General features: G+C 38.9%; 2 protein-coding genes across 8 annotated transcripts in view; one reads left to right on the top strand and one right to left on the bottom strand.

Annotated features, from left to right (window-relative positions):
- Positions 1-13795, bottom strand: part of LOC113569304 (B-cell receptor CD22-like) — a 574889-nt gene extending 561094 nt beyond the window's left edge. The window contains exons 1-7 of one of the 5 annotated variants that reach the window (XM_035526114.1): positions 11790-12036; positions 11404-11488; positions 9697-9743; positions 8449-8787; positions 8011-8301; positions 7449-7709; positions 6091-6351 (exon numbers count right to left, since the gene is read on the bottom strand). In XM_035526114.1, coding sequence (XP_035382007.1) covers positions 6091-6351; positions 7449-7709; positions 8011-8301; positions 8449-8787; positions 9697-9727 — 1183 coding nt within the window. In that variant the 5' untranslated portion in view covers positions 9728-9743; positions 11404-11488; positions 11790-12036. Of the gene's footprint in view, positions 1-6090; positions 6352-7448; positions 7710-8010; positions 8302-8448; positions 8788-9696; positions 9744-11403; positions 11489-11789; positions 12037-13445 lie in introns of those variants that run through there. The other 4 variants (XM_035526117.1, XM_035526113.1, XM_035526116.1 and 1 more) reach the window with 4 other exon arrangements.
- Positions 13796-13828: 33 nt separating this feature from the next.
- nek10 (NIMA-related kinase 10) overlaps positions 13829-26800 on the top strand; it is a 13736-nt gene continuing 764 nt past the window's right edge. Inside the window, exons 1-37 of one of the 3 annotated variants that reach the window (XM_035526111.1) lie at positions 13829-14356; positions 15127-15206; positions 16946-17020; positions 17101-17161; positions 17255-17349; positions 17492-17590; positions 17707-17791; positions 17947-17988; positions 18095-18173; positions 18269-18336; positions 18552-18631; positions 18710-18796; positions 18929-19153; positions 19270-19409; positions 19738-19787; positions 19893-19970; positions 20088-20152; positions 20248-20350; positions 20584-20712; positions 20927-21064; positions 21345-21390; positions 21520-21641; positions 22736-22838; positions 22933-23008; positions 23177-23306; positions 23757-23827; positions 24020-24227; positions 24546-24630; positions 24824-24907; positions 24988-25048; positions 25256-25293; positions 25498-25598; positions 25700-25810; positions 26021-26120; positions 26219-26271; positions 26362-26417; positions 26497-26800. The exon at positions 26497-26800 is cut by the window's right edge and continues 764 nt beyond it. In XM_035526111.1, the coding sequence (XP_035382004.1) occupies positions 14039-14356; positions 15127-15206; positions 16946-17020; positions 17101-17161; positions 17255-17349; positions 17492-17590; positions 17707-17791; positions 17947-17988; positions 18095-18173; positions 18269-18336; positions 18552-18631; positions 18710-18796; positions 18929-19153; positions 19270-19409; positions 19738-19787; positions 19893-19970; positions 20088-20152; positions 20248-20350; positions 20584-20712; positions 20927-21064; positions 21345-21390; positions 21520-21641; positions 22736-22838; positions 22933-23008; positions 23177-23306; positions 23757-23827; positions 24020-24227; positions 24546-24630; positions 24824-24907; positions 24988-25048; positions 25256-25293; positions 25498-25598; positions 25700-25810; positions 26021-26120; positions 26219-26271; positions 26362-26417; positions 26497-26545 (3591 nt within the window). In that variant the 5' untranslated portion in view covers positions 13829-14038 and the 3' untranslated portion in view covers positions 26546-26800. Of the gene's footprint in view, positions 14357-15126; positions 15207-16638; positions 16703-16945; positions 17021-17100; positions 17162-17254; positions 17350-17491; positions 17591-17706; positions 17792-17946; positions 17989-18094; positions 18174-18268; positions 18337-18551; positions 18632-18709; positions 18797-18928; positions 19154-19269; positions 19410-19725; positions 19788-19892; positions 19971-20087; positions 20153-20247; positions 20351-20583; positions 20713-20926; positions 21065-21344; positions 21391-21519; positions 21642-22735; positions 22839-22932; positions 23009-23176; positions 23307-23756; positions 23828-24019; positions 24228-24545; positions 24631-24823; positions 24908-24987; positions 25049-25255; positions 25294-25497; positions 25599-25699; positions 25811-26020; positions 26121-26218; positions 26272-26361; positions 26418-26496 lie in introns of those variants that run through there. The other 2 variants (XM_027012268.2, XM_027012269.2) reach the window with 2 other exon arrangements.

Here is a 26800-nt window from a genome sequence, read left to right as displayed (position 1 = left end):
ATTAACCAAATATTCCTGTTTATTTTCTCACAGTCTTCTTTTGGACTCCTTTACATTTAAGACCGAATATAACTTTGCTCAGTGGCCGAACAGTTGCAGCTTGGTGGTGGGGTGTGACCTTTTAATTACAAGACCAAAAACAAACAGCTTAACCACTGAGCTGCCACCATGCTTTGCAAACAGGTTTCAGTACAACAAGGTCTACACATTTTTCATTAGAATTTCAGACCCTCAGCCTAGATCAGTTTTCCAACACATATACAGTATAATGCTGGATCAAAAAAACAGATCAAAAATAATTTTTTCTCAATCTAAAAAAGTTATTTGTATATCAATTCGGTGTGTTTATCTGCTTTTATTATTCCTTATTGTTTAATTAAATGTTCTATTTTTTAATTAATTGGAGAAACTTCCAACAGAAAGGTGCATCAAGCTTGCAAGCGTTAAGGCAATCACTGCTGCAAAAGGTGCTTAAACAAATACTATGGAACCAAAAAATTGTGTTGAAATAATTTAAAGATGAATGCGAAACATACCAATATTAGTAACTATGGTGTGTTCCCTTGCCCAGTACAGAACAGCTGTAAAAGCTCACTTGCATAAAATCTAATGAATCTTGCCTTGAGTTTCTTATTTGCCTAGTGTGGTTTTCATGTTCCTGTTTTGGGGGATTAAGCATCAGTCAACAGCATTAGCTTAGACTAGGTTTTAGGAATTCCTCATTACTGTTGGTTTTTAGTTACCTTTTAGTTATGTTAGCTGAGCCATGTGGGCTTCTGTTTTTGTTGTTTTTCTGTTAATAAGCAGAATCCCCCTGCTATAGTGTCCACAGAAAATCTCATCAGATCCTTTATCACATATGCAGGGAAATTGCTTTTTGTAGCTCTAAATAGTAAAACCAGGTTTTTGGTTTATATATAGATATATATACTTGCACAAATGCACTACTTCTGCATTTTTAATGTATGAAATATCATTCTTCTTATTAGTATTTTTATATTATTATTATTATTATTGTAGTGTTTTTTGTTGTGTTGATGTTTCTTACCTTCCTTCATGTAGACACCACACGCGCTGGCAAATAAATACCAGTCCTTTGGTCATGTTCTTTATAGAAAACACTAACGAAAGCCATTTCTGACTTCCTGATTTGAACACACTCTCATATTTCTGACTTCCTCTTTCCTTCAATTAAACATTATCACCTCAGGAGACTTCATTTTATCTTTGACATTTAATCTCTGCATGACCATATTAGTGCCAGTTTCTGTCATGCTGCAATTCATTTTTTTTAATGTAAAAATGTCTTACATCAAAAAATATTCACAGAAAATCTGTTTTGAGACACCAGTGTCCAGCTGTCCATAGCAGAAAACAATAGAACACTGAAGCCATGTGATAAAAGCACAGAAAAGATGAGCCAGTAAGTATCGGAAGTCTTAAAGCAGTGGAAAAGGTCTACAACGATGATCTCACGAAAGAGAAACTTCTGCCTTACAGTAACTCTGCCTTTTGGAAAGGAGTTTCCTGTCATTCAGGAAGAACTCAGTCAGAAAGGATTACATCACAGCACAGCCAGAGTGAGTTGTATAGCCCCATATAAAATTTAAAAGATTATCCAAGATGAAATTTAGTTAAGTTGTATTCTTGCCAGGATATGGAGCTGTGGTTTAGATTTGATGGTATGGGGTAGTGTAACCAGGAAAACAGAAAAATATTTGGCACCACAATTTAAGAGAAACACTAGTACCAAGCAGACATTTCAGACAAGGTACTCTGAACAGCATCAGTTTCAAACTAGCAAGACATAATTCAACAGTCCAGTCAACATTGTATCATTGGTACAGAAGAAGGGCCACAGAATGCCATTTCTGCTCAAAACAGCAACTGTCTGATGTGAACACTATAAAAAAAAAAAGCAGAAATGAAATTGAACTGCTCATTTTAAGAACAAATGGAAAATGAAGGGGGAGACCAAAATGACACACGACGAAGGCAACACATCTAAGCAAACTAAGAAAAAAGACAAACTGCTGAAATCAAACATACCATATACAAATTCACCATTTTCAAATATTTACCACAATTAAATTTTTAACTAAATAAGGACTGAAGAGAGAAACATGGCAGTCCATGCTGTGCACATCTCCACTCACCCCCGGGTCTACTGCCCAAGTCCATGTCAGGTGCGACATACATAGTTTCAAGTTTTCAAGTTTCAAGTTTGTCACATACATAGTCATACACAGTATAACTCGCAGTGAAATGGTTTGAGAGTGCTCTGTCCAAACTGAGGAAAAAGAAAACAGGGGTGTATTGGGAAATTTTTTTATATATATATATATACACACACACACACACACATACATACACACACACGCTTTTCCAATATTGTTCAATTTCCAGCTTTGGTGGGTCTGTTCTTAGGCTCTTAGCCTGCCACAGAGAGTACACTTGGCTTGTGGGAGAAGCTGTTTATTCTCCTGGCTTTTACTTTTCTCTACCTCTTCAGGTGGGCAGCCAGAGCTGGTAATATTTGCTTGGCAGTCTCCAAGGCCTTATTTATGGACAGCTTGTTATACCTCTCAGGTAGCTTCAAGTATCTTACACCTTTCTGCAGTTCTGATAGCTGGCTAACATCCCTCTGTGTTGCACTCATCTTTCCAACAACCTTCTCCAAGGGAGATACAGAAAGAGAAAAAAGACCAGAAGTTTGCCATCCATCCTAACCTTGCAACAGTAAAGTTCAACAGAAATTGATGTAAGATCAGGCAGAGTTAGAGCTCAAAATTGCCAGAGTCAAAAAACCTCAATTCTATTTCTGAACATTTTGGGTTGAAGAGTACTGAAGAAATGGACAGCTGAGGCCATCAAGATATTTGCAGAGTATCATTCGTTCAGGTAGATATTGGACATGTCATCCTAAGAAACAAACAATCAAACAAAAAACATCATGACTCTGTTCTTAATACATACAAGATAAACTTAATAGTAAACTTAAAATTAATAGATGCATCTGATAAGGGTCAACTGTAAACTACACAGTGCTTTTACTCTCCAGGGTTGAATGTGAGGAACACTAATTTCTTCATTACTAGAGTTCATCAGTTCCAGATATGGGGGGCACCCTGCTCTGAATGTGTGTATTTTCTCTGCCCCAGCCCACCTGATTCAGACTATGAAAGGGCTAATAATTAGATGATGAGTTTAGAAATCAGTTGGAGCAGAGAGAACATGGCAGATGGCCCAGCACTGGAACTGAGAAACCACTACATTACTAACTGTACTAACATTGCATTGTCTTTATTGGACAGTGTGCTGTTGCTACCTCAGGAGCCTGTGAAGTCACCATGGAGTTATTGTAAATATTCCCACCACATGCAGTATTTGCATAGATAATATCAAAGTTGTACAAATGATTGCTCATCATCTGTTGGGTATTGGTCTGGGTTCCACTTGTCTCTATGTTCTGCCTAAATAAACAAAACAGTGTTCCTTAGAAAAAAACATCTACAACATATTAAAATTAAGTATTGTAATAACTTAAAATATATGTACTGTTATTGTACATATACACAGTTGAAAGATGTTAGAACAATACATTTGCATGAAGCAATTACTTCTTACATTATTCATTTGCAAATCAAATCGAGGTTAAATGAAAATGTTAATATTCTCTAGTTGAATTAATTTGAAAAGTAAATAGATTAATTCATTTTTGTGTACAGTCTAACTGGAATTAGAGTCTAAAGTGGGCAGGTCAGTGGAGGACTGAGGCCTAGTAGTAGACGATGGAGCAGTAGTGAAGCATCTGAATACATTCAGTAGATTAATCAAGAGACAATTAATTTAACTGTTTAAATAAGATTTGTTTATAATCTGATGAATTCGATTGTTTTTCACATTATTTAGAGTGTCTAAGTTCATATTTGTAGATTTTTTAATGATCAAAATGACAGAAAACTATGAACGTTCAGAAAAGTTTTCCTTGAAGGGGCAGATTCCTCTGGGTGTTTTTGTATTCAAATATACAACTTGTTTCTGAATTCAACAAATATTCAGATTATTCAAGGAAAAAAATATGGCCATAAAGATTGTGTCCACACTATTTCTAGGTAATAAGACTTTTGTGTGACTGAAGTGCATATTTTCCTTTGCTACAGTTCAACCCAGAATGAGTCATTTCCATATTAAAATGATTACAAACATGACTGCAGAGGAGCTTTTGGACTTACCTACACTGGGTTGGGTTCTCTGAACTTGTATTTTTAGCTCCTCCTGAGTTTTCATGTCTGAAATTAAATCAGTATGTACAGATTGAAGAGCAAACAGACTATAAATATGTGAGACAGAAATCTGGTCTATTAAAAAAGAAAAAAGGTAACAATAGACCTTAAAAGGTTTATTGTTCCTTTCTCCTTATATCTACTGTTCCATTAAGGGATGCTGCTGGTTTTAAATTTATCCCAGTACTAAGACACCAGATAAATGTAATTGTGACTGTATAAATGAATCATACAAAACTACCTCTTTTTCAGTCTTCTGTGGACAACTATAACAATTCCAAGGAAGATGAAAACTATGGCCGCCAGAATGAAATAGTAAAATCCAACAGTGCCTGGAAAGAATGGAGGAAATGACTTAAGAACAAGCAGCAATGTCCTTCTGCGGTTTCCCCTACACACAAGTGAGAAGTATCCAGTACCTTGTGCCAGCTGTGGAAAGCCAGACATCTGGTAAGTGTCATTGCCCAAGTAGTTTGCTGCCTCACAAGTTACAAAGTGGCCCGGTGGCCCTGTCATCACTGACACTGTGGTCCTTCCCGTACAGTTATTTGTCATGTTGAAGTGAGGAAGGAGAGCACTTCTTCCATCAACAGTCCAGGAGATGCTGGCATTTGGCTCCGCCTCCACCCAGCACATGCAGTGCAGAGATCCTTCCCTCTCGCAGCAGGCTGAGTCTGGCAGGATGGTGGGAGGGACTGAGACACGGAGACGAAGTCATCAGCAACACAATCACAAAATCTTACTGCTGTGGCACCCAACCCAATATCCCACGTTTAAAGGGGCAAGAGGCAGTGAAGGTTTGCATGACACAGTGGTGTTATTACAGCCACAGTCTAACTCTAGAAGGACAAAGAATTATGGTGCCACAAAAAATCACTTGCGAGAGACGTTCATGACTCCCTTATAATCTCAAAGCGAAATGTCCCTCACATATAAATTGTGTTTCTGGGGCATTCATTTTCAGATCTGTTTAGATGTGCATTGAGTGCATACAGCCAGTGGTTAAGGTACTTGACTTATAATTGGAAGGTTGCTGGTTCAAGCCCCATGACTGCCAAGTTGCCACTGTTGGGTCCCTGAGCAAAACCCTTAACCCTCAGTTGCTCAGGTTGTACTCAGTCAGCTAAATGGCATAAATGTAAATGTCTTTAGCAGCACGATTAAGTAACAAACTCTGTTACTATAAGAATGTATGAATATATTGTAACACCCAGTACACTAACAAAGAGTTAAAGGGGCAGGAAGTACTGAAGCTTCTGGTATGACACAATAGTGACAGTGCAGTCACAGAGAGTCTCTGGAGAGATGTTAACAAAGACCACGGTCAACAAACAGTTCACTTGACCAAGAGTGACTCTTGTATGAATGCTTGATGGATTATGGACATGCACATCTTATCTCTCGAAGATATAAATCAACCCTCCCATGATTAAAACATGTGCAGTAATTCTAACTCAGTATATGAGAGTAGATTGAGCAGGTCCATGTATCCAATCATCTCTTACCATGAGTCATTCCAAAGTACGTAAAATAGAGTAATAATTCCCTGAGGTTGAGGTGTCAGACTACAATTCAGAACAGACACACATCAATTTAGGGATTTCTTCCCCATAACATACCTGATGTACAAAATAAAGGAATTGATATTGAGATTTTATTGAATCTATTGTGTTAAATAATCTAAAGAATATATCAGTGTAATAATGTGGCCTGTAAGAACTGTTGTTTGACAGCCTTTGCTCAACAGGTGTCAACTGTGATAGCAGCAAAGCATGTTGAAAAAGTAAATGCACCAGCTACTCACAATGGACATTCAGAGACAGTTGGTCTGATTCACCCAGTCCGATGGAGTTATGGGCAATGCAGGAGATTTTCATATCTCGTCTGACATCTTGAAGCAACAAACTTCTTGTCTTGTGCTTAATGGTGCTATTCATTTGGATGATGCGCCACTCATAGCTGGCCACTGGAGGGTTGCTGTCACTACTACATGTTAATGAGATGTTACTACCCTCAACCACAGGCGTTCTTCCACTGGTATGTATGTTCACATTTGTTGGGGCATCTGCAGAAATGAATTTAATATAAACTATATATATTCATAAAGCCTTATTTCATATAGTCCACAAACTAGATTATGCAAGGATACAATGCAGAGTTTATCTCAATTGGAGTTTAGCAGTTCATTTGATGGTTTGAAATGCTCTGGCATTCTTTGTTGCATTTTTAAGGTGGTTTTATTTTTAACGATGAATTAAATTTATTCTCATCAATCCCCCTACCACCCAAAACTGATATTTAATTTACATTTTTCAAAACGTTTAGATAATAGACATGCATTGAGTGCATACAGCCAGTGGTTAAGGTACTTAACTTATAGTTGGAAGGTTGCTGGTTCAAGCCCCATGACTGCCAAGTTGCCACTGTTAGGTCCCTGAGCAAAACCCTTAACCCTCAATTGCTCAGGTTGTTCTCAGTTAGCTAAATGCCATAAATGTAAATGTCTTTAGCAGCACGATTAAGTTACAAACTCTGTTACTATAAGACTGTATGAATATATTGTAACACCCAGTCCACTAACAAAGAGTTAAAGGGGCAGGAAGTACTGAAGCTTCTGGTATGACAGAATAGTGACAATACAGTCACAGAGAGTCTCTGGAGAGATGTTAACAAAGACCATGGTCAACAAACAGTTCACTTGGCCAAGAGTGACTCTTTTATGAATGCTTGATGGATTATGGACATGCACATCTTATCTCTCGAAGATATAAATCAACCCTCCCTTGATTAAAACATGTGCAGTAATTCTAACACAGTATATGAAAGTAGATTGAGCAGGTCCATGTGTCTAATCATCTCTTACCATGAGTCATTCCAAAGTACATAAAATAGAGTAATAATTCCTTGAGGCTGAGGTGTCAGAATACAATTCAGAACAGACGCACATCAATTTAGGGATTTCTTCCCCATAACATACCTGATGTACAAAATAAAGGAATTGATATTGAGATTTTATTGAATCTATTGTGTTAAATAATCTAAAGAATATATCAGTGTAATAATGTGGCCTGTAAGAACTGTTGTTTGACAGCCTTTGCTCAACAGGTGTCAACTGTGATAGCAGCAAAGCATATTGAAAAAGTAAATGCACCAGCTACTCACAATGGACATTCAGAGACAGTTGGTCTGATTCACCCAGTCCGATGGAGTTATCGGCAATGCAGGAGATTTTCATATCTCGTCTGACATCTTGAATCAATAAACTTCTTGTCTTGTGCTTAATGGTGCTATTCATTTGGATGATGCGCCACTCATAGCTGGCCACTGGAGGGTTGCTGTCACTACTACATGTTAATGAGATGTTACTACCCTCAACCACAGGCGTTGTTCCACTGGTATGTATGTTCACATTTGTTGGGGCATCTGCAGAAATGAATTTAATATAAACTATATATATTCATAAAGCCTCTTTTCATATAGTCCACAAACTAGATTATGCAAGGATACAATACAGAGTTTATCTCAATTAGAGTTTAGCAGTTCATTTGATGGTTTGAAATGCTCTGTCATTCTTTTTTGCATTTTTAAGGTGGTTTTATTTTTAACGATGAATTAAATTTATTCTCATCAATCCCCCTACCACCCAACCTGATATTTAATTTACATTTTTCAAAACGTTTAGATAATATAAAATGAGGAAAACATTAGCGTAGTCTTTACTCACATAAGATGTTAAGTGCATCACCAGTCGCAGTGTTTCCATCTGACATTCTCCTGCATGTGACCCTTTTACCATGGTCTCGACGGCTGGCATTGAACTGAGCGTGTGCCACAGAAACCCACAAGCCACCCGAGTCCTGTGTAGTGGTCACCTCATTAGAAACAGAAGACAGGCCCAGCCATTCCAGCAGAGGTGGAGACACTGGACAGGAGTGCCGGACTGTGCATTTGGCTGAGAAAAGCGTTCCTTCCACTTGTGTGCTTTCTACAGAAATGCGAGTCTCTGAAGGTGCCACTGTATGAAAAATACAAATGTTAAAATCAGTGGTCAATATGATTACCTGGGCCAAAGTCATGATTATTTTCATAATTATTTATTAAATTTACTTAATAAACTTGTCTGCGTGTAGGTTTTGAACATTGTTTCTCCTTGTGTACTCACAGACTTTTATCTCTGTGTAATCTCCATATATGCTGTGAGGATTGATCCATACATACACACTTATTCCTCCATCCTCTTGGCGAACATTGTCAATCTTTAGGCTACAGTTTCCCTGCATAGCATTTCCCAGGAGTGATGTCCTTCCTCTAAACTGATTTATTATATCTTTGGTGTCTTTAGAATACACTGGAGGGTATCCAGAGCGCTGATACTTGTACCAAGTCGCATATGTGTGAGATGTGGTACTGCACGGCACCACCACACAGGTTCCTTTGATGGCTGTAACGGATTTTGGCACCCGCACCTTCGAGCATCGACATGAGCAGCTCAGGAGTGAAGCTGGGAGACAGGACAGAGTGTAGAGTTTATTCAGCTTGTTGACGTGCACTTTGGATAGTAGATTGGTGACAAGAAATAATTCACTCGCAAGGGATTGTGACGATGGCGACATTCTCCTTAACAACTTGACTCAAATTGAAAGGGGGGGTCTCAGCTTCTGAACTGGGAAACATACCCTTTCAGCGACCATTTCTTCTGTTAAATAAAATGTCAAAGAAATTTTTTCATTACTCAACGTAGCTCTGATAAAGTTATACTTATCAATGTGCTTGCACCTCTGTCTGCTTACAAGCTCTTGTGTTAATGCAATTGCACCTTGATTAACCTTGTAGATTTTCATTGTCATATGGCGAGGTTCACTATCAAGTCCAGCAAGTAACTGAATGAGGTATATACCTGTGCAGTAGCAGTAATGGCCATATACTCAGCTTAACATTTGTGCAACTGTGGGTTGTTTCTTAGTTTTCCATGAAATCAAACCATCTGTTTTACTTAGACTGAAACACTATCTCGCCTGTCTGCTGCCTAGTCAGCATTGCTGTAGGCCTGTAACTTCAGCTCGTCCTTGCACTTTCTATAATACATTGTCCAATGTTCAAGAAGTACAGACTGTTGTACTTTTTGATGTTGAACTTGTTACCATCCTTGAGTTGCATCTTATCTCCACCCTGCTGGACGCTTACTCTGTCTCTGTTGGTCATTGCTGCTTTTACAGAAAGTCTTGCGGATATGAGGGGATATGCAGTCTGTGAGTTTCACTGCGCACTGTCCTCCTTTACTGACTACTGATGAATATATCAATAACCTACAGTGAACATTCTGAGTAAGTTTTCTACTCTGTGGGGCATAACATGGGACATTCATCATCACATTCACAGACAGGTAAAAGCATGGTCTGTTGATCTTTACCTGTTAGAAAGAGTTTAATCACTCTGTCCATTACTGCACACTGTAACCTAGATAAAAGATGGAAAAACATGGTGGAAGTTGGAACATACTGCTTGTACTGGCAGGTGGTGATTCTTTTTCTAAGCCATTCCCAACCCAATTCAGTTTGCATCTCAGTGACGGAGTGCTTGCTTTCATTCTGTAACTATATTCTATAAGACACTGTAATGCAGGTGAAAACCAAACTTCTTCCCAGTTGATACAGAAGCAATCACTAAAACACTACTAAGCAATCTTAGTTGAATAATCTGTATCTATTGATACACTTCCCCCAGTTTATATTTCTAATTCAATATGAACACAGGTCCACTGTACTAAATTTCTTGGTATACTCATTCATGAGAAACTATGTTAGTACTTATGTTACTGTAATATTATCCAGGTCAGTGCTTTCAAAAGTAATGAAATCTCTTTACATATTCTACAGAAATGGTTTGTTAGAATGATGTCTTTAGCTAATTATGTAAACTTTCATTCACATTTTTAGAACTTCTGATATATAAATATTTATGAAATTAACCAAATATTCTTGTTTATTTTCTCACAGTCTTCTTTTGGACTCCTTTACATTTAAGACCGAATATAACTTTGCTCAGGGGCCAAACAGTTGCAGCTTGGTGGTGGGGTGTGAACTTCTAATTACAACACCAAAAACAAACAGCTTAACCACTGAGCTGCCACCATGCTTTGCAAACAGGTTTCAGTATGTAAAGGAAATGCTATATGCTTTAGTGATTCACATACAGTCAGTAGTATCATGTTCTCTAGGGAAAATGTTTATGTAAGCAAAGAACATTAAGGGAGTGTGACTATAGATCAGATAAACAGGAACTGTCTATCTTGTTTTACTACACTGCCTGCAAAGAAGAAACGACACCCAAGCAGACCGTTACCAACCGGCCTGAAGAGATAAGCAACGCTTAAAGCTGATTGGTCAGAGCATACAGCCAGAATTGTATATTAAGCAACGTTTTGTATACTCGGGGCTTCGCTTGGTAGTGAGCCCCACACTCTGTGGAATCTTTCTTTTCTATTAAAACCTTTTTTACTTATTATCCACATCTGACTCCCCGTTTCATTGAATTTCCACCACAAGTACAACAAGGTCTACACATTTTTCATTAGAATTTCAGACCCTCAGCCTAGATCAGTTTTCCAACACATATACAGTATAATGCTGGAACAATCTCACCAGGTTCAAAAAACAGATCAAAAATAATTTTTTCTCAATCTAATAAAATTATTTGTTTATCAATTCGGTGTGTTTATCTGCTTTATCTTTTATTATTGCTTATTGTTTAATTAAATGTTCTATTTTTTAATTAATTGGAGAAACGTCCAATAGAAAGGTGCACCAAGCTTGCAAGAGTTAAGGCAGTCACTACTGCAAAAGGTGCTTTAAACAAGTAATATGGAACAAAAAAATTGTGTTGAATTAATTTTAAGACGAGTGTGAAACAACAATATTGGCACCTATGGCGTGTTCCGTTAACCAGTGCAAAACAGCTGTAAAAGCGCACTTGTATAAAGTCTGAGTGCATCTTGCCTTGAGTTTCTTATTTGCCTAGTGTGGTTTTCATGTTCCTGTTTTGGGGGATTAGCATCAGTCAACAGCATTATCTTAGACTAGGTTTTAGGAATTCCTCATTACTGTTGGTTTTTAGTTACCTTTTAGTTATGTTAGATGAGCCATGTGGGCTTGTTTTTGTTGTGTTTCTTAAAATGTTCTTCTGTTGATGAGCAGAACCCCCTGCTATAGTGTCCACAGAAAATATGATTAGATCCTCTATCACATATGCAAGGAAAGTGCTTTTTGAAGCACTTTTGAATTTGATATGTACTTTTATTTAACTTCATTTTTATATACATTGTATATAATAGATTTATTTTTATTATATAGGCTATACTTTCATGTCTTACATGCAAAACGTTTGTAAAGCATTTGAGCTGTGTTTTAACTTATGAAAAAGTATTATTATTATTATTATTATTATTATTATTATTATTATTATTATTATTATTGTGGTGGTTGTTGTTGTGCTGATGTTTCTTACCCTTGTCTGCTGTAGACACCACACTCTCGGTGACAAAGATCTGTCCTTTGGTTACTTTCTTTAAACAAAACACTTAATGATAGATATTTGACTTCCTGAACTCTGTCATAGTTCTGACTTCCTATTTCTTTGAACTAAATGTGGTTAGTGGCTCAGACGACTTTACACTTTATTTTTGAGATTTGATCAATACATGACCATACTGGTGCCATTCTCTGTCATGATCCAATTATATGCACTAAGCATATGGCAAGTAGTTCATAATAAAAACAGGGCAGTGTTGTATAAGAAATGGATCAATTCTTCTCTTGTTATTTTTAGACATGGTTTGTGCTTTGCAAGCACACATATCCATACAACATTCACATTAATTTAGCACTGCCCTTTTCTGTGCATGTTGAAGCCTCCATGGCTAATACGCTCATGAAATCATTTATCCACAACAAAAAAAAAAAGTCACCAGATTTCCTTTCAACATATTATTTATAAGCAAATATACTCCAGAAATATTTACTGATACATCTTCTCTTATCATACATCTCATCCATTAAGTGAGGTGGGTTTGGTCTTCTGTGATATCATTTTTGATTTTACATTATATCATGAGAACATTTTGTATGTGTTTAAGCCCTTTAATGTATTATTACATTATTACTGATAAAAACTATAGACTTTAAGACTTGAATATTTTAAATGTTAATTTTGCTGCATTTACTTGCTACTAAAATACCACCATCTTGTTATATAACATTAAAAAATAAAAATGTTTATAACCTTGTTTCTCTTCTAAATTTGACTTTTTCCTTAAAAGCGGGGCATTAACCCTCATTTAACCCTATACTTGCTTATGACTATACATTTTGAGTAAAAAATACCTTATGTCAAAAATATTTGCACAGAAAATCTGTTTTGGGATAGCATTATCCAGCTGTCCACAGCAGAAATCAATAGAACACTGAAGGCATGTGTTAAAAGCACAGAAGAGATGAGCCAGTAAGTATGTGAAAGGTCTACAAAGACGATGATCGCAGGAAAGAGAAACGTCTGCCTCACGTTAACTCTGCTTTTTAGATATGAGTTTCCTGTCATTCAGGAAGAACTCAGTCAGAAAGGGCTAAGTCACAGAACAGCCAAAGAGAGTTGTATAGCCCCATGTTAAAATTAAAACGTTCCAAAAATGAAGTTGAATACCTATTGTGTCCACTGGCTTAATAAAAACAGGGCAGTGTTGTATAAGAAATAGATCAATTCTTCTCTTGTTATTTTTAGACATGGTTTGTGCTTTGCAAGCACACATATCCATACTACATTCACATTAATTTAGCACTGCCCTTTTCTGCGCATGTTGAAGCCTCCATGTGTCACGGTTGGTCAGCCAGTTAGCATGGGAGACACACCCACCCCTGCTAGGGACTACTCATCGCACCTGCCCCGTTCACAATACTCTGATTGCTAATTGCTTTCACTTATTTCCCATTCACTCCCTGCTCTATTTTTACCCCCAGATCCGAGGAGCCGGAGCTACACATTAGCGGTCCTATTGCGTCAAGCCGAACTATGCTTAATTGATTGTTTAGAGGAAGACTAGCTCCTCTACTCCTTGTATTTGAGATCCTGTGTTCCCATTCTGGATTACTGATGGAAAATAAAGATTACCTTTCCGCTGACCCGCCTCTTGCTTCCATCTACCCGCCGCCATCACAGAATGTGCAGCCCAAGGGAAGCAAGGTGAGTAACCCCGAATGGGTCCCCCTGCTTGCTGCCCAGAAGGCGGTTATGGAGCAGCAACAGCAGGAGATGGGGGAGATACGCTCCCTTGTTCTGAGTCTCGGGCAGCATGTCAGTAGCCTGACTCCCGGCACAGAGCAGCGAGATGCCCCTCCCATCTCCCTGTCTATACTGGAAAAGATGAAGTGCCTCATAGCGACCCCTGAGCCGTACGGAGGAGACCCAGAAGGGTGTGAAGGCTTTCTCGTGCAATGCAATCTTTTCTTTTTGTATCAGCCCCCCCGCCCCCCCCCCCCGCCCAACCACGGCAAAGTGGCTTTTGTAGTCTCCAGGCTCACGGGGAAAGCCCACGTCTGGGGAGCCGCTCTCGTGGATGATGCCTCCCCGCTTATGAGTGACTGACTGACTATACCAGCTTCGTTCAGGAGCTTAACGCAGTTTATCACCCACGCCAAGGGAAGGTTTGGGGGCAGTCGCTACTCAGGCTGAGACAGGCACTCCGCAACGCGGCGGACTACGCCATGGAGTTCCGCATGCTAGCGGCTGGGACTCAGTGGAACGAGCCAGCCTTGGTGGACGCCTTTGTGCACGGACTGAAAGCGGACCTGCAGGCGGAATTAGCATGCAAACCAGAGTCTTCCTCCATGAACGAAGTGGTGCGCCTCGCGATTACATACGATCACCTTCTACAAGAGCGGCGCAGACAACTGCATTGGGGTTTGAGACAGCGAGAAAACGATTCCCTCGCGGTACCAGGGGAAAAACCCACAGAGCCCATGCAGCTGGGTGTGGCAGGAACGCGGGGCAAGCTCCTGAACCGAAGAAAAGGCGAGCAGTCGGTGAGTGACTTTAGACCCATCACTGTGCAAGCTACCAGTTCTGGTAAAACTTTAGCATCGCCAGCTCTCTGCATCCGATCTAGTTGATTCAAGGGCAGCAGGCAACATGATGGACTGGGGCTTCGCTAGGAGATTGGGGATAAAGACCATCTCTCTTCCTACTCCACTTAGTGTGCAGGCGCTAGATGGAGAATCCTGTCCTCGAGTGAGCAGCTCCATGCAAGACACGGTGCCTGTCTCACCAGACGTTGCCGCTGCAGTCGACCTCTGTTGAAAGCCCGAAGGCGGTCACGCCATGGCTAATACATTCATGAAAATTTATCCACAACAGTCACGATTTCCTTTCAACATATTATTTAGAAGCAAATGTACTCTAGAAATATTTACTGATGCATCTTATCATACATCTCATCCATTAAGTGACGTGGGTTGGTCTTCTGTAATATCATTTTTGATTTACATTACATCATGAGAACATTTTGTATGTGTTTAAGCCCTTTAATGTATTATTACATTATTACTGATAAAAACTATAGACTTTAAGACTTGAATATTTTAAATGTTAATTTTGCTGCATTTACTTGCTACTAAAATACCATCATCTTGTTATATAACATTAAAAAAAAGTTATAACCTTGTTTCTCTTCTAAATTTGACTTTTTCCTTAAAAGTGGGGCATTAACCCCTCATTTAACCCTATACTTGCTTATGACTATACATTTTGAGTAAAAAAAATACCTTGTCAAACAGATTTGTGTAAATATTTTTAGGATGGCATTATCCAGCTGCCCACAGCAGAAATCAATAGAACACTGAAGGCATGTGTTAAAAGCACAGAAGGGATGAGCCAGTAAGTATGTGAAAGGTCTACAAAGACAATGATTGCAGGAAAGAGAAACTTCTGCCTCATGTTAACTCTGCTTTTTAGATATGAGTTTCCTGTCATTCAGGAAGCACTCAGTCAGAAAGGGCTAAGTCACAGAACAGCCAAAGAGAGTTGTATAGCCCCATGTAAAATTAAAACGTTTCCAAAAATGAAGCTGAATGCCTATTGTCCACTGGCTTCCAGAAGAATAACTAACTGATCCCCACCCCCAAAAAAACCCAGCTACAATGCTACAATGTTTTTGAAAGTTCATGTGTTTTGCAACATTAAGAGGGTGCTATGCCCCACTACTACATTAAAACACCCTTTTTCTAATCAATTTTAAAAACCAGGAGTCTCATTGTGATCTCATTTACATTTAGTTGTTTGCTTTTGGATAGAATGTGTGCACATCTAACTTTTCTTTGGTATAACATTGTTTACTTGCATGTTTTTATTGGGGTACCTCTTTTGCACTATATTCTAATTTATAACAATAGGCATTTCAGATGTCTGTGGCAAATTAACATAGATTGTGTGTGTAGTGTTCCTTTAAACCTGAAGAACATTGTCATGAACATTTGCCTTTACGGTTCCACTGTACATAACCCTAGCTCTTAAAAAACGCACAGTATCTGCCATTGGCAGTAGAGGGAGCTCTTGCCTCGAAAAGTGTACCAGATGCTGTGATTGCTGTTGAAAGATAACGTTTGATAACGACTGATAAAGCTAGTTTAATAAGGTAGCCCTCTTATTTAAGAGGGATCCTTCTACTAGGATTCAACCAAAGCAGGTGACGACAATCAATTCATCTACAATATAGACAATAATTAAACTAAAAGTAGGCCAAATAAAACGCAACAGAAACTATAATCTATAAGAAACCGCCTATAATCTAAGAAGTCATGTGTAAGTTCCAGCTTTAAATGTTAAATATTTATACGGTATATAAGATGATATATAAGCTATGAAGTTGAAACTGGTCTATTACTAAAGCTATTCGGGTGGCTTTTTCGAATAGTTAAAAAACAAAACAATGTTACCGGGTTGTGAGTTTTTGTGTTTCCCACTACATTTGTCTATACGTACATCTCGAATTGATGTGCTTGTGCTAAAGTATTGTAAAGCCAGTAGTTACTATTGGGCTGACGGAGCCAAAAAAGAGCATGTTCTGGTTTATGGCCCCGTTTCTGTGTCTGCGCACACACACAGAGAGAGAGAGATCTTGAACAAGCCTTCAGAAAATGAAAAGGGGGAAAAAAAGCAACGAGCTAAATTTCATCCACTATCGCCATAAAGCGTCATGCGTAACCATGGTAACTCGGCGAGCGCCAACATCGCTTCCTGTCATTGGTTTGTTGTGGTTGACTGTTAAGTACGAGGCCGTCGGATTTGAGCTCGTCTTTGTTGTGCTGTTGTCAAACTCGACAGAAGTTGCGACCTTGAGGGGCACATCCGCTGATTACTTTATATAAAAACAGGCAAGAGAAATGTTTCATGGAAGCGTGCAAATGTTTCGATGTGTTCTGTCTAACGTTACGCTGCGAACACTTGATGGACTGTCTATGAATTTCCTATGAACTTTTACCGAAGGACATCTTACACATTTCAGTATTTTTTATTTTATTTTATTTATACGAGAAATTCTACAGTTTAGCAAAGTGCTAAAACTAACTTACTGACTAACGTGGAAGGTAATGACATTTGTAGTGTTTTACCTGCAGGGATGAGGGAAAATTGGACACTTTCAAAATGCCTCCTCGAAACAGTCAAGCAGGAAGACAGAAAGCTAAGGAAAAGTAAGCTTTTTGAGTTATAGTCTTCAGCATTGGTCAGATTGTTTTTCACCTGTGCTAAAGTTTTGTGTGTCAATTTTCAGAGAGCTCCTTGATCTCAGGAGGCTTCTTTCATTTGTCTCGGCCCCTATTTCTAAGCAACAGGTACAGTCATTATAACGAGGCCTATACCACTGCAGTGCGCAGTAATTGTCATCTCTGGAGCATATGTGCTAACTGATTTTCATGTTGGTCGAGGTCGAAGCCCTGAAGCCTCAGAAGTCGCGTCATGGAAATGAAAAGAAAAGTATGAAATACTCATCCAGTGAGGCTTTAGAGCTGGATAACTTCAGGTGCCTGCTAATATTGTTTTATCAAGTGTTGTTTTCTTTTATATATATATATATATATATATATATATATATATATATATATATATATATCATATATAATCATTTATTTATTTATTATTTTGCTGTTGCTTCTTCACAACAGTGAAAAGTATAGAGAAAAAAGGCATTTCTGTGGCCACCCTCATCATGGTTTCTTCCTGGATATCTTTACTGCCTTGATCAAAAACAGACTCAGCTGCAGGTTTATCTACAGTCTGGTCACAGAACACCTATCTTTAATTGTTTGTTCATTGTTTGTCAATGTGCACTAATATTTTATTTGTTTCCTTTTTACATTGACCATCGATCATGTTGCAGCGAGTGGATGGAACGCTCCTCACCAGAAAGCATCCTGAGAGTTCTCATCTGTTTAAGATTGTTAATAAGAGAGCCTCGTTACCAGGTAAACATATCTTTATTTGTCATGATACTCTGTATAAAAAAGGTTATACATCACCTGTTTATTCAGAAGGCCAACGATTAAAACACTGCAAAAAAATATTATTTTGTTTTAATTCAAGGTGTTGGTTTCATTAATTTTTTTTTTTTTCTTTTCAGAAAGTATTCTATGAGCTACATGGATTAAGTCATCTGGTAAAGGTAAATTATAAACTATGACATGCTAGTGTTTAACTGTGCCATAACACATAGTAACACAGTTTTTTTTAGAGAGATTGTACTAGTGACTAATTTGTTTTGTTTTAAGTACATGGAGTCAGTCACCAGATATTATCTGGAAAATGGAGACCAAGCAATGGAAAGAGAACAGCTGGTCACTATGACTTGTGAGACATATATGAACTACAGCATCAGTCACATAGTGAAAAGTCAAAAACTAAAGCAACTTTGATTTATCTGATCTATCTTCCATTCCTTGCAGATATGTGTCAAAAACTTTCCACAACAGAAGAACAAAGAAAGTGGATGATTGAATGTGATGCTCATAAGGTCAGTTTTTCACTTTAATTTTCTTTAGTCTATCACGATTTATTTTAAGGGTAGCACAAAAATATTAACAATTATAATAAGTCTAATAAACCCATATAATACAGACATGAGACTTGTCGTTACATACTGTGAATTTGAAAGCCTTTTATCATTGTTGATTTATCACCAATTTAGCACCATCTCTCTGCAATGCTAATTTGCTTTCTTATTTACAGACTCTAGTAAAGCTTCTTTCTGCACAAGACACTAATGTGCTATTAGGCTCTCTTCTGGCCCTCACCACTCTAGCAGACAGGTGTGTTCTTGAATGTGATTGGTGCAAAATGCATAATATTATTAGATTGCTGCGCATTGATGGGTATATGTGTCACAGCACTAAGGCCAAGGAGAAGATCGGAGAGCTGTCTATTGCAGAGAATCTTCTTGAAATATTGCAAGAACATGAAACATTATCGAAAAGGTAAAAGCTTAATAGATCGCTCCAAAATGTAATTTTGATTTTAATTTCTTAAACAAACTTGATCTCCTAGTTTATAAATGTATGTATGTGTGTGTGTGTGTGTGTGTGTGTGTGTGCATGCGTACATGTCAGGCTGAGTGCAGAGCTGCTGCGGTTGCTCTGTCCCATCCCGTATGTGCGGGAGCAGGTGCGTCAGAGTGAGGGCGTTCCTGTGCTTCTGAGCGCGCTCCACACAGATCACCTGAAGCTGCTGTGGAGCACAGCGTGGGCCCTTGTTCAGCTGTGCCAGGACCCAGAGAGCAGCGCAGACATCTGTGCCTGGGGCGGAGTCCAGCAGCTGCTGCACATCCTGCAGGGGTCAGTGGAGGTCAACTCTTCCACACCAAACTAACAAACTGACTTTACTGTACATACCATTATAGGAGAATCCTGCAAGGTGTATGATATGACAAGGGTTGTCTGTACCTCCCCAGAGAGCGAACATACGTGTCTGATGGCTCGTCCATAGAGACGTTGTCCAGTGCTAACGTCGCAGGCCGCTTGCATGTGCAACACCTGTCCGGGCAGATAAGTCTGCCTGAAGCCGAGGAGAACACTGTGGCCCTACACTCTGGTGAGAGCCTAGGCCCAGCACTCACTCTTAACCCCTCCCACTCCACTTCAGGTGCTGGGGGTCACAGTCTCGCACGCTTTAGAGCTGTTCCCTGCCCCAGCAGAAGGGTGTGGCGCAGGGAACCTGTTGAAGTATGTAGCACTTGATGGCCAAATTCGAGTAACACTGGTTTATTTTTAAGTTACTAGAAGTGAGTAGCACTTTTTAACATTTGAGTTCCTGGATTCGAGTTGAACTGCTTTGGATTTGAGTTGCTTGACTTTTGCCGTACGCCTCTGGTTCCCGTACACCCAACGACCTGCGGTTGCATCGGCAGCGTGCTGCGCAGCCATAACGGAGCTGGCACTGGACGACACGGCGGCACATCACGTGGTGCAGGTACCTGAAACTGCTCCAAAACATCTCCTACCTCTCCATCTGCCTGCTCAGCCCGACGTTGCTTTTCTCCACTGCCTTCTGTCCCTCTGTCTTCCCCTGTCCTAGGAGAATGGAGTGTACATAATAAGCAAACTGATACTGCCCCATGGCTCCACAACTGGACAAAAGGCAGCATCGCTACAGGTACAATGGATGTATTTAAATAATTAATTACAGACAGATTTTCAGAGTATAACGCATATTTAATAGCATTGCTTTGTGTAGATTTCATACAACTGATTTGTATATGTACTGTTTAAGTGTTATGCTTTCAGGGCCCTACGGTTCCTTTTCAGCATAAAACGCAACAGACACGTTTTCAAAAGGTAGACATAATATGCATTACATATAATCCTTTTAAGTGTATCGCATTTTTTTATTTAATATGCACTGAATTTGAGCTTTTAATTGGTTGGTGCAGTCTCTTCCCACCCGAATTGTTTGAGATGTTCATCGACGTTGGGCACTATGTGAGAGACATCACCGCATATGAGCCACTTCGGGAGAAAGTCTCGCTGCTTTCGGTAAACTCACTACAGTTGCGACCTTTATTAAAAACGTAATGCAGTTGCACTGGTTGCTGGGGTAATGCAATGTGGACCCGAGGTCCCCAAGCACACTGCTCTGTTCTCCTCACACTGACATAATTGCTGCATGTTTGCCCTTGTATTTGCTGGCGGGGCAAATCTCTCCATGCACTTTACCCATCAATGACACACATTCATGCTTTATAAGACTTATATATTCTGGTCTGTAGACTGAAGAACTGGATGGACTGAGAGAGAAAATTGAGGCAGTGAACCAGAACCGGACACCTCTTAAAATAATCAATGGCTACTCCATTCTGCACCATCTGGGCAGCGGAGCCTTTGGCAGTGTTTTCAAGGTAAAGGAAAAAAAACCCCACCTTTTAATAATTCTCCTTCCTTTGGCCATGCCTGAGCTATGTTTTCCAAACTGAAACAAACATCTCTACAGAGTAAACATGGCGTCATTACATTCAAAATGGTGTTCAGTCTAGCATAGAATGATGATCATTAAGTTGTAAAGGTTTCCAGATTAAATTCCTGTCTCACAATGTGTTGGGTTTCTGTTGAAAGGTGCGTAAACAAGGTGTGCAGAACTGTCTAGCACTAAAGGAAGTCAACCTCCACAACCCTGCTTTTGGACATGACAAGAAGTCCAGAGACAGCAATGTTGAGAAAATTGTGTCGGAGCTTACCATAATCAAAGAACAGGTAATGAATATCATATATTGTACAATCACTCTCAAGAATAAGAAAAAAAAAAAAGGTTTTAATGTCTAGATTTAATATACTCACATTATTTGTGAGATGGTCTTTGTGAGATGGTTACATAATTTGTGGGAGGATCTTGATGGTCTGAGGCCTGTATGCAGGAATAATTATCAACCCATCAATAGCTTTTATTGCTCCCGCATACTCACAAAACATCCATGTGCTTTATTGGACATTTCTGAATATTACTGACAATATTACGCTTTATGCTTCTTTTTAGATGGCACACCCAAACATTGTCAAGTACCTAAAGACATTTATAGAAGGTAAGTATCCCCCTTAATTTTATTATGTTTTTTATGCAATTTATTTTGAATCAGAAAAAAATGCTGTTAAAAAAATCCTGTTATGTAGATACGTTTTTTGGGTTTAACTAGAATGCATATGTTCATCAGGTGAGCGGCTATATATTGTAATGGAGCTTGTAGAAGGGGCTCCACTCGCTGACCACTTCAGCTCTCTCAAAGAAAAACAGCAGACATTCACCGAAGAGAGAGTGTGGAATGTTTTTATCCAGGTTAAACTGAAAATCATCTGTAACTTTCTGTCCTTTCCAGCACTGAGACTTGTTTTGCATTGTTCTGGAATTCTCTAAAATACTCTAGAGAAATTAAGCTTTATAGAGGCAAATTTAAGTCTACAAAGTGCAGTATGAAACCTAAATTTATGGAATTTACATTTAGGCATTTAGCTGACACTTTTACCAGAGTGACTTACAATTATGACTGAGTACAACTTGAGCAATTGAGGGTTAAGGGTCTTGCTCAGGGGCCCAACAGTGGCAACTTGGCAGTGGTGGGGATTGAACCAGCAACCTTCTGATTACTAGATATGCTATTCAACTTCCATGGAGCAAAATATAAATTCTTGTGGCATGTTTCTGTGTGTTCTGGTGTGTATGGTGTGAAAAAGACTCATAGCACATTCACCACTGTTTAACAGTTCTATGATAACTAAAAATGTATTATTTGGCTAACTTCCTAGCCTACGGGATTGGCCACTCTAATTAATTAGTCTTTTGAGATACGCATACAGACACAGAAACAAACACACAATTCCCCTGGGACTGCTGCTACTATACGGCTTAGAAAATTCAAAAGCATTTTCTTGATTTCCTGAGGGAGCGTGTGCTTAAAACAAAAGTTATGTCATCACGCATAGTGAGTGGCTTTAGAAATATATTATGAATAGTCGAAAAATGTGTTAAGATTACACAGTTGTTTGGCAGAATATGCTGTAAGAATTTTATATCCTTAAATTTTGTATAAATGATTGAAACACAGAAAGCACCCCAAAAAACGTGTTTTGCTCTATAGAAAGTGAATGGGTTACTTGGCTTGCACTGCACTTTGTGGTCATTGTTTTACAAATTTAGTTTTTTGAATGTGAGGTTTTGATTATTAGCTATTGCAAGAGATGATCAGATGCCATTAATACGTTCTAAGTAGAACTATAAATATGTGATGTTCTCTCAGTCTTGTGCTATAGCACACAAGCTTGGTTGTACGGACAGTAATATAACACTACTATATGCTGCTATAACCTAAGCTACATGTACATTTCCACTGCTTGATTGAATGACTGGAGCTTCACTTACTGACACTTCCACAGATATGCCTTGCATTAAGATACTTACACAAAGAGAAGAGGATTGTCCACAGAGACCTCACTCCAGGCAACATCATGCTCGGGGAGAGAGACAAAGTCACCATCAGTCAGTGAAACACAAACTTCTTCCCTGATTAATGCTGACTTCATTAGCATAGCATAATATAACACACACAAAAACACAATTTTGTTGTTTGCAGCTGACTTTGGTCTGGCAAAACAGAAAGAAGAGAGCAGCAAGCTCATGTCTGTTGTCGGGACCATTCTCTACTCCTGGTTTGTGTTGTGTTTGTGTTGTTCTTACATACATAACTTACAATGATCCTTCTGGCCCATTAGCAATATAAACATGTAATTCTGCTGTGTAATCTCCGCCAGTCTCCATTCTGTTACCTATGTAATTATTGTCAGACTGCAATGTAAGTGAACATGCCTTTCTGTTAGTCCAGAGATTGTAAAGAGTGAGCCGTATGGAGAGAAGGCAGACGTATGGGCTATGGGCTGTGTCTTGTACCAGATGGTCGCTCTCAGACCTCCATTCTATAGCACCAATATGCTCTCCCTGGCTACCAAGGTAACAAAGCCTAGTATTTACAAATCACCTATAGTGGGCTGTCCAAATTAGTCTCAAATTATCCCCAATAACCACCCAAAAACAAAAAGAAACACACTGAAACTCACCTAACTGTTATGTTAATAAATTAATATAACCTTGCTGATTTTGGCATTTGATGGTAGAATAATTGAGAGGTTCCAAGCAGTAATAGCCAGAATCTTTGGGCTAATAGAATCCTCCCAGCACTAATATCTAGCTACTTGTTTAATGCACTTTAGTTTTATTATCCCTCTCTTTGGTGCAAAACATCTTTATTTGACAAGGCAACTTTTACCCACAAATTGATGTATTGTGCAGCAATACAATAAAGATTAAAAGATGTGTATTTTTAGGACATCTTTCAGCTGTTATCCTGTACAGTTTAATATAACCAGTTTATTATAACCTTGCCCTGGTGGGTTGTTTTAGATAGTGGAGGCAGAGTTTGAGCCAGTGGAAGACGACACCTTCTCAGAAAGAGTTACAGACATGATTAAATGGTGAGATTCCTATACATTCCAATAAAAACCTTCACTGTTTATTAAAACTTTGTTTAATGATTATTTGATTTATTGCAATTCTCGAATCAGCCATCTACTATATGGCATTAGTGTCTTTACTGTACATGTTTCTCCACATGTAGTGTAATGTAGTTAACAGCTGACATTCCCTTGTTATGGTTCACTGGCCAGGTGCCTGACCCCCAATGCCGATTTGCGTCCTGACGTCGTGCAGGTCAGCTCCAGAATCTGTGACCTGATTATGCGCTTTCTCGATGGCCTGAGTACCTCTTATAACACTCTTGAGAAGAGGGCGGAGCGGGAGTGGAGGCGTGCACAAAAGTACTGCCTGGAAAACAACCGCACGAAGCTCACACGCACACCTTCGTCCATGCCTCGGGTAGCCTCACCGAACAGGACAACACACTGGCTGGCCCCTGAATAATTCTCCTTACACAGCAAAATCCTCAGTGTTTAAGCCAAGCCAAACACTAATGAATCAGTTAATTCAGTGGTGTGTGTGTTAACTCAGCATTGTGAAAGCTGTGTCTGTCTGCTTTGATTTATTTTATGATTTCTCTTTATTTTTTATTAATTTTGGACTTGATAATATAAAATTGTGAATTGATTGGAAGCGGTGTGTTGTACACCAGAAGTGAAGCTGCTCCTGCTTTTGTGAGAGAGGATCCTTCCATCACATGTCATTCATGTCTCTCAGGCCTTTAAAGACTCACTTGTTATTCAAGATGGTCTCCGGACTGGGAGAAGTGACCTACATTTCTCTACGGAAAGCCATACTCAAGGTCAGAAAACAGCAGCTGTAAAGGAAACAAGCACTTTGCAAATTTCAGGACATACCTCTGTCTCAATAATTTGAATTTTAACTAGGGGTTTTAGACAGTTATAGACCCAACAGGCAACTAATTAAAAAAGTACAAGTTTATTTTTCTGTGCCCTTAATGGTCAAAAAAATATAACCTTCGTATTTTTACATAGATAAGGAATCAAGTCATGTCTCAAAAGCAGCTGGGTCTGCCATGAGTACAGTCCAAACACAGGCAAATATACTCTCAAATCTAAGTAAGTCCTCTACAAAACAGGAATATACATGCTGAAAGGTTTCTCCAACATCTGGAGTTAATCAAACTCTTTCCTGAAAGATTCAGACTCAGCAAAGTCCCCTGACAGCTATTCAGTATTTGATGAACAAACCCAAGCTGGGTAAGTACAAGTTCATGGGTTTCCACAAATAAGCAAACGGATCCTTGATTCTTCTATGGATCAATCTTCTATTAAAATTCTCTAAAAGATTATTTATGAGGGTCTGGTAGCTATTGCCTTAAGGTCTAGTTTTGTTTTGTTTTTTATAAAGTTTAATAATGAATTATTGATTGAATTATTGATTGTTACTTTTCTCACTTGTTTTAGTGGATTACTTGATTTTATGAAATCCAAAGCTCAACCAGGTAAGAGCCCTTGTTTAAAAATCTGGGTGATGATGCAATTGTCAAACAATATAAAACTGTAAAGCTTGCATGAAATTAGTTAGATGGATGAAATCCAACTCCACTTTAACAATACATTTAACAATACATCTACATTCTGGACAGTTTGCACACTACAGTGTGTTGACAAACAGTTGTCTCTCTAATTACTAATGCTCCTCACAGCACCAGCAGGAATTTGTGTATCCCACAGAAGGGTTCGACAAATCGACGATCCTAACCTTAGGCTTCTTGGACTGCTCCATAAGATTATATTCATTACTCAGGTGAGACCGTACACCTTTCACTAGATTGTTTCTGGTTTGAAAAAGCCACTTCAGTGGTCTAAATTGTTTTTTTTTTTGTTTGTTTGTTTGTATGTTATCAGCTTCCACCGGGACCTGAAAACACTTTTCAGCGTCGTGCAGTAGAGCGCTTTAAGAAAACACTCTTCCAGTGTGGCAGCAGTCCATCTGACCTGAAAATTGAGCTAAATAAGGTAAACACATATTGATCTCACTAATGAAGTATGGCCTGTCATACCATTTTCTTTAACTGCATTTCTTATACCAAAGTGTAAGAAAAGTGTTCATAATAGCAAGTGAAACGAGTAATTGAGCATTGTGCAAGTAATCTTGCCATAACTAGTTTTTGGTATGTGTTAGCCATGTTAGTTATAAGAACACTTGCTACATTGTGACCTAAACAGGTCCTTCAGGGAAGCCAAGAGATGGTGGATTTGGTATCAGCGAACAGGAAATGGTGTTCCATGGTCCAGTCTCTTAGCAGGCACAGAGCTGAGACATCCGGTAGGGTCTCCTGGTGACCATTTGTTCTGTCTTGTGCAAAAAAACAACAAAAAAGTGAAAACATCCTTAATTTTTTTTTTTTTTTTTTTTTTTAACAGGGGAGTTGGGTTACTCGAGCCTTCAGGAGGGGATCACTTACGAGCAGCTACAGGTCAGTTTGTAAAAGAATCCCCCTCATATCCCATATCAGCTCTGTTCGCGCCACCTCTTCTACCTCTGTATGCTTTTTACTGCTTCTCAGACCATGATCGAGGACGTACTGGAGCAAAGTGGTTGTTACAGAACACCTTTGTCCAGGTATTCTTTGGAAAATATATTTTGAAAGTTTGTGTGTGTTCTTTTACTTTTCAGTTGACTCATTCTCTCTCATTGACAGGAGTGAGTTAGAGGGAAGGGCTGGGAACAGCAGATCCGCTAGTCCATGACATCATGTGCAATAATCTGCGACACTGAACACATGGAATCACAAGGGAACCTGAGAACTGCATTGCTCCCCCTAGTGGTCCCACCAATAAATACTTCACACTTAAACTATGGCTTCCAAAAATATATGGAGTTTATAAGCTAAAATTTTTGACCCTGGTTCTGAGCTGTGAATGTATTTGTTGAATACCTACTATATACCTTGTTCATGGCAATGAGGTAAATATCTTTCACATGCAGTAAAATTCTAAGATATC

The sequence above is a fragment of the Electrophorus electricus genome, chromosome 5 (assembly GCF_013358815.1).
Source record: "Electrophorus electricus isolate fEleEle1 chromosome 5, fEleEle1.pri, whole genome shotgun sequence".
NCBI lineage: Eukaryota > Metazoa > Chordata > Actinopteri > Gymnotiformes > Gymnotidae > Electrophorus > Electrophorus electricus.
The sequence above is the reverse complement of the archived record's forward strand: the minus strand, read 5'-3'. Positions and strand labels throughout refer to the sequence as shown.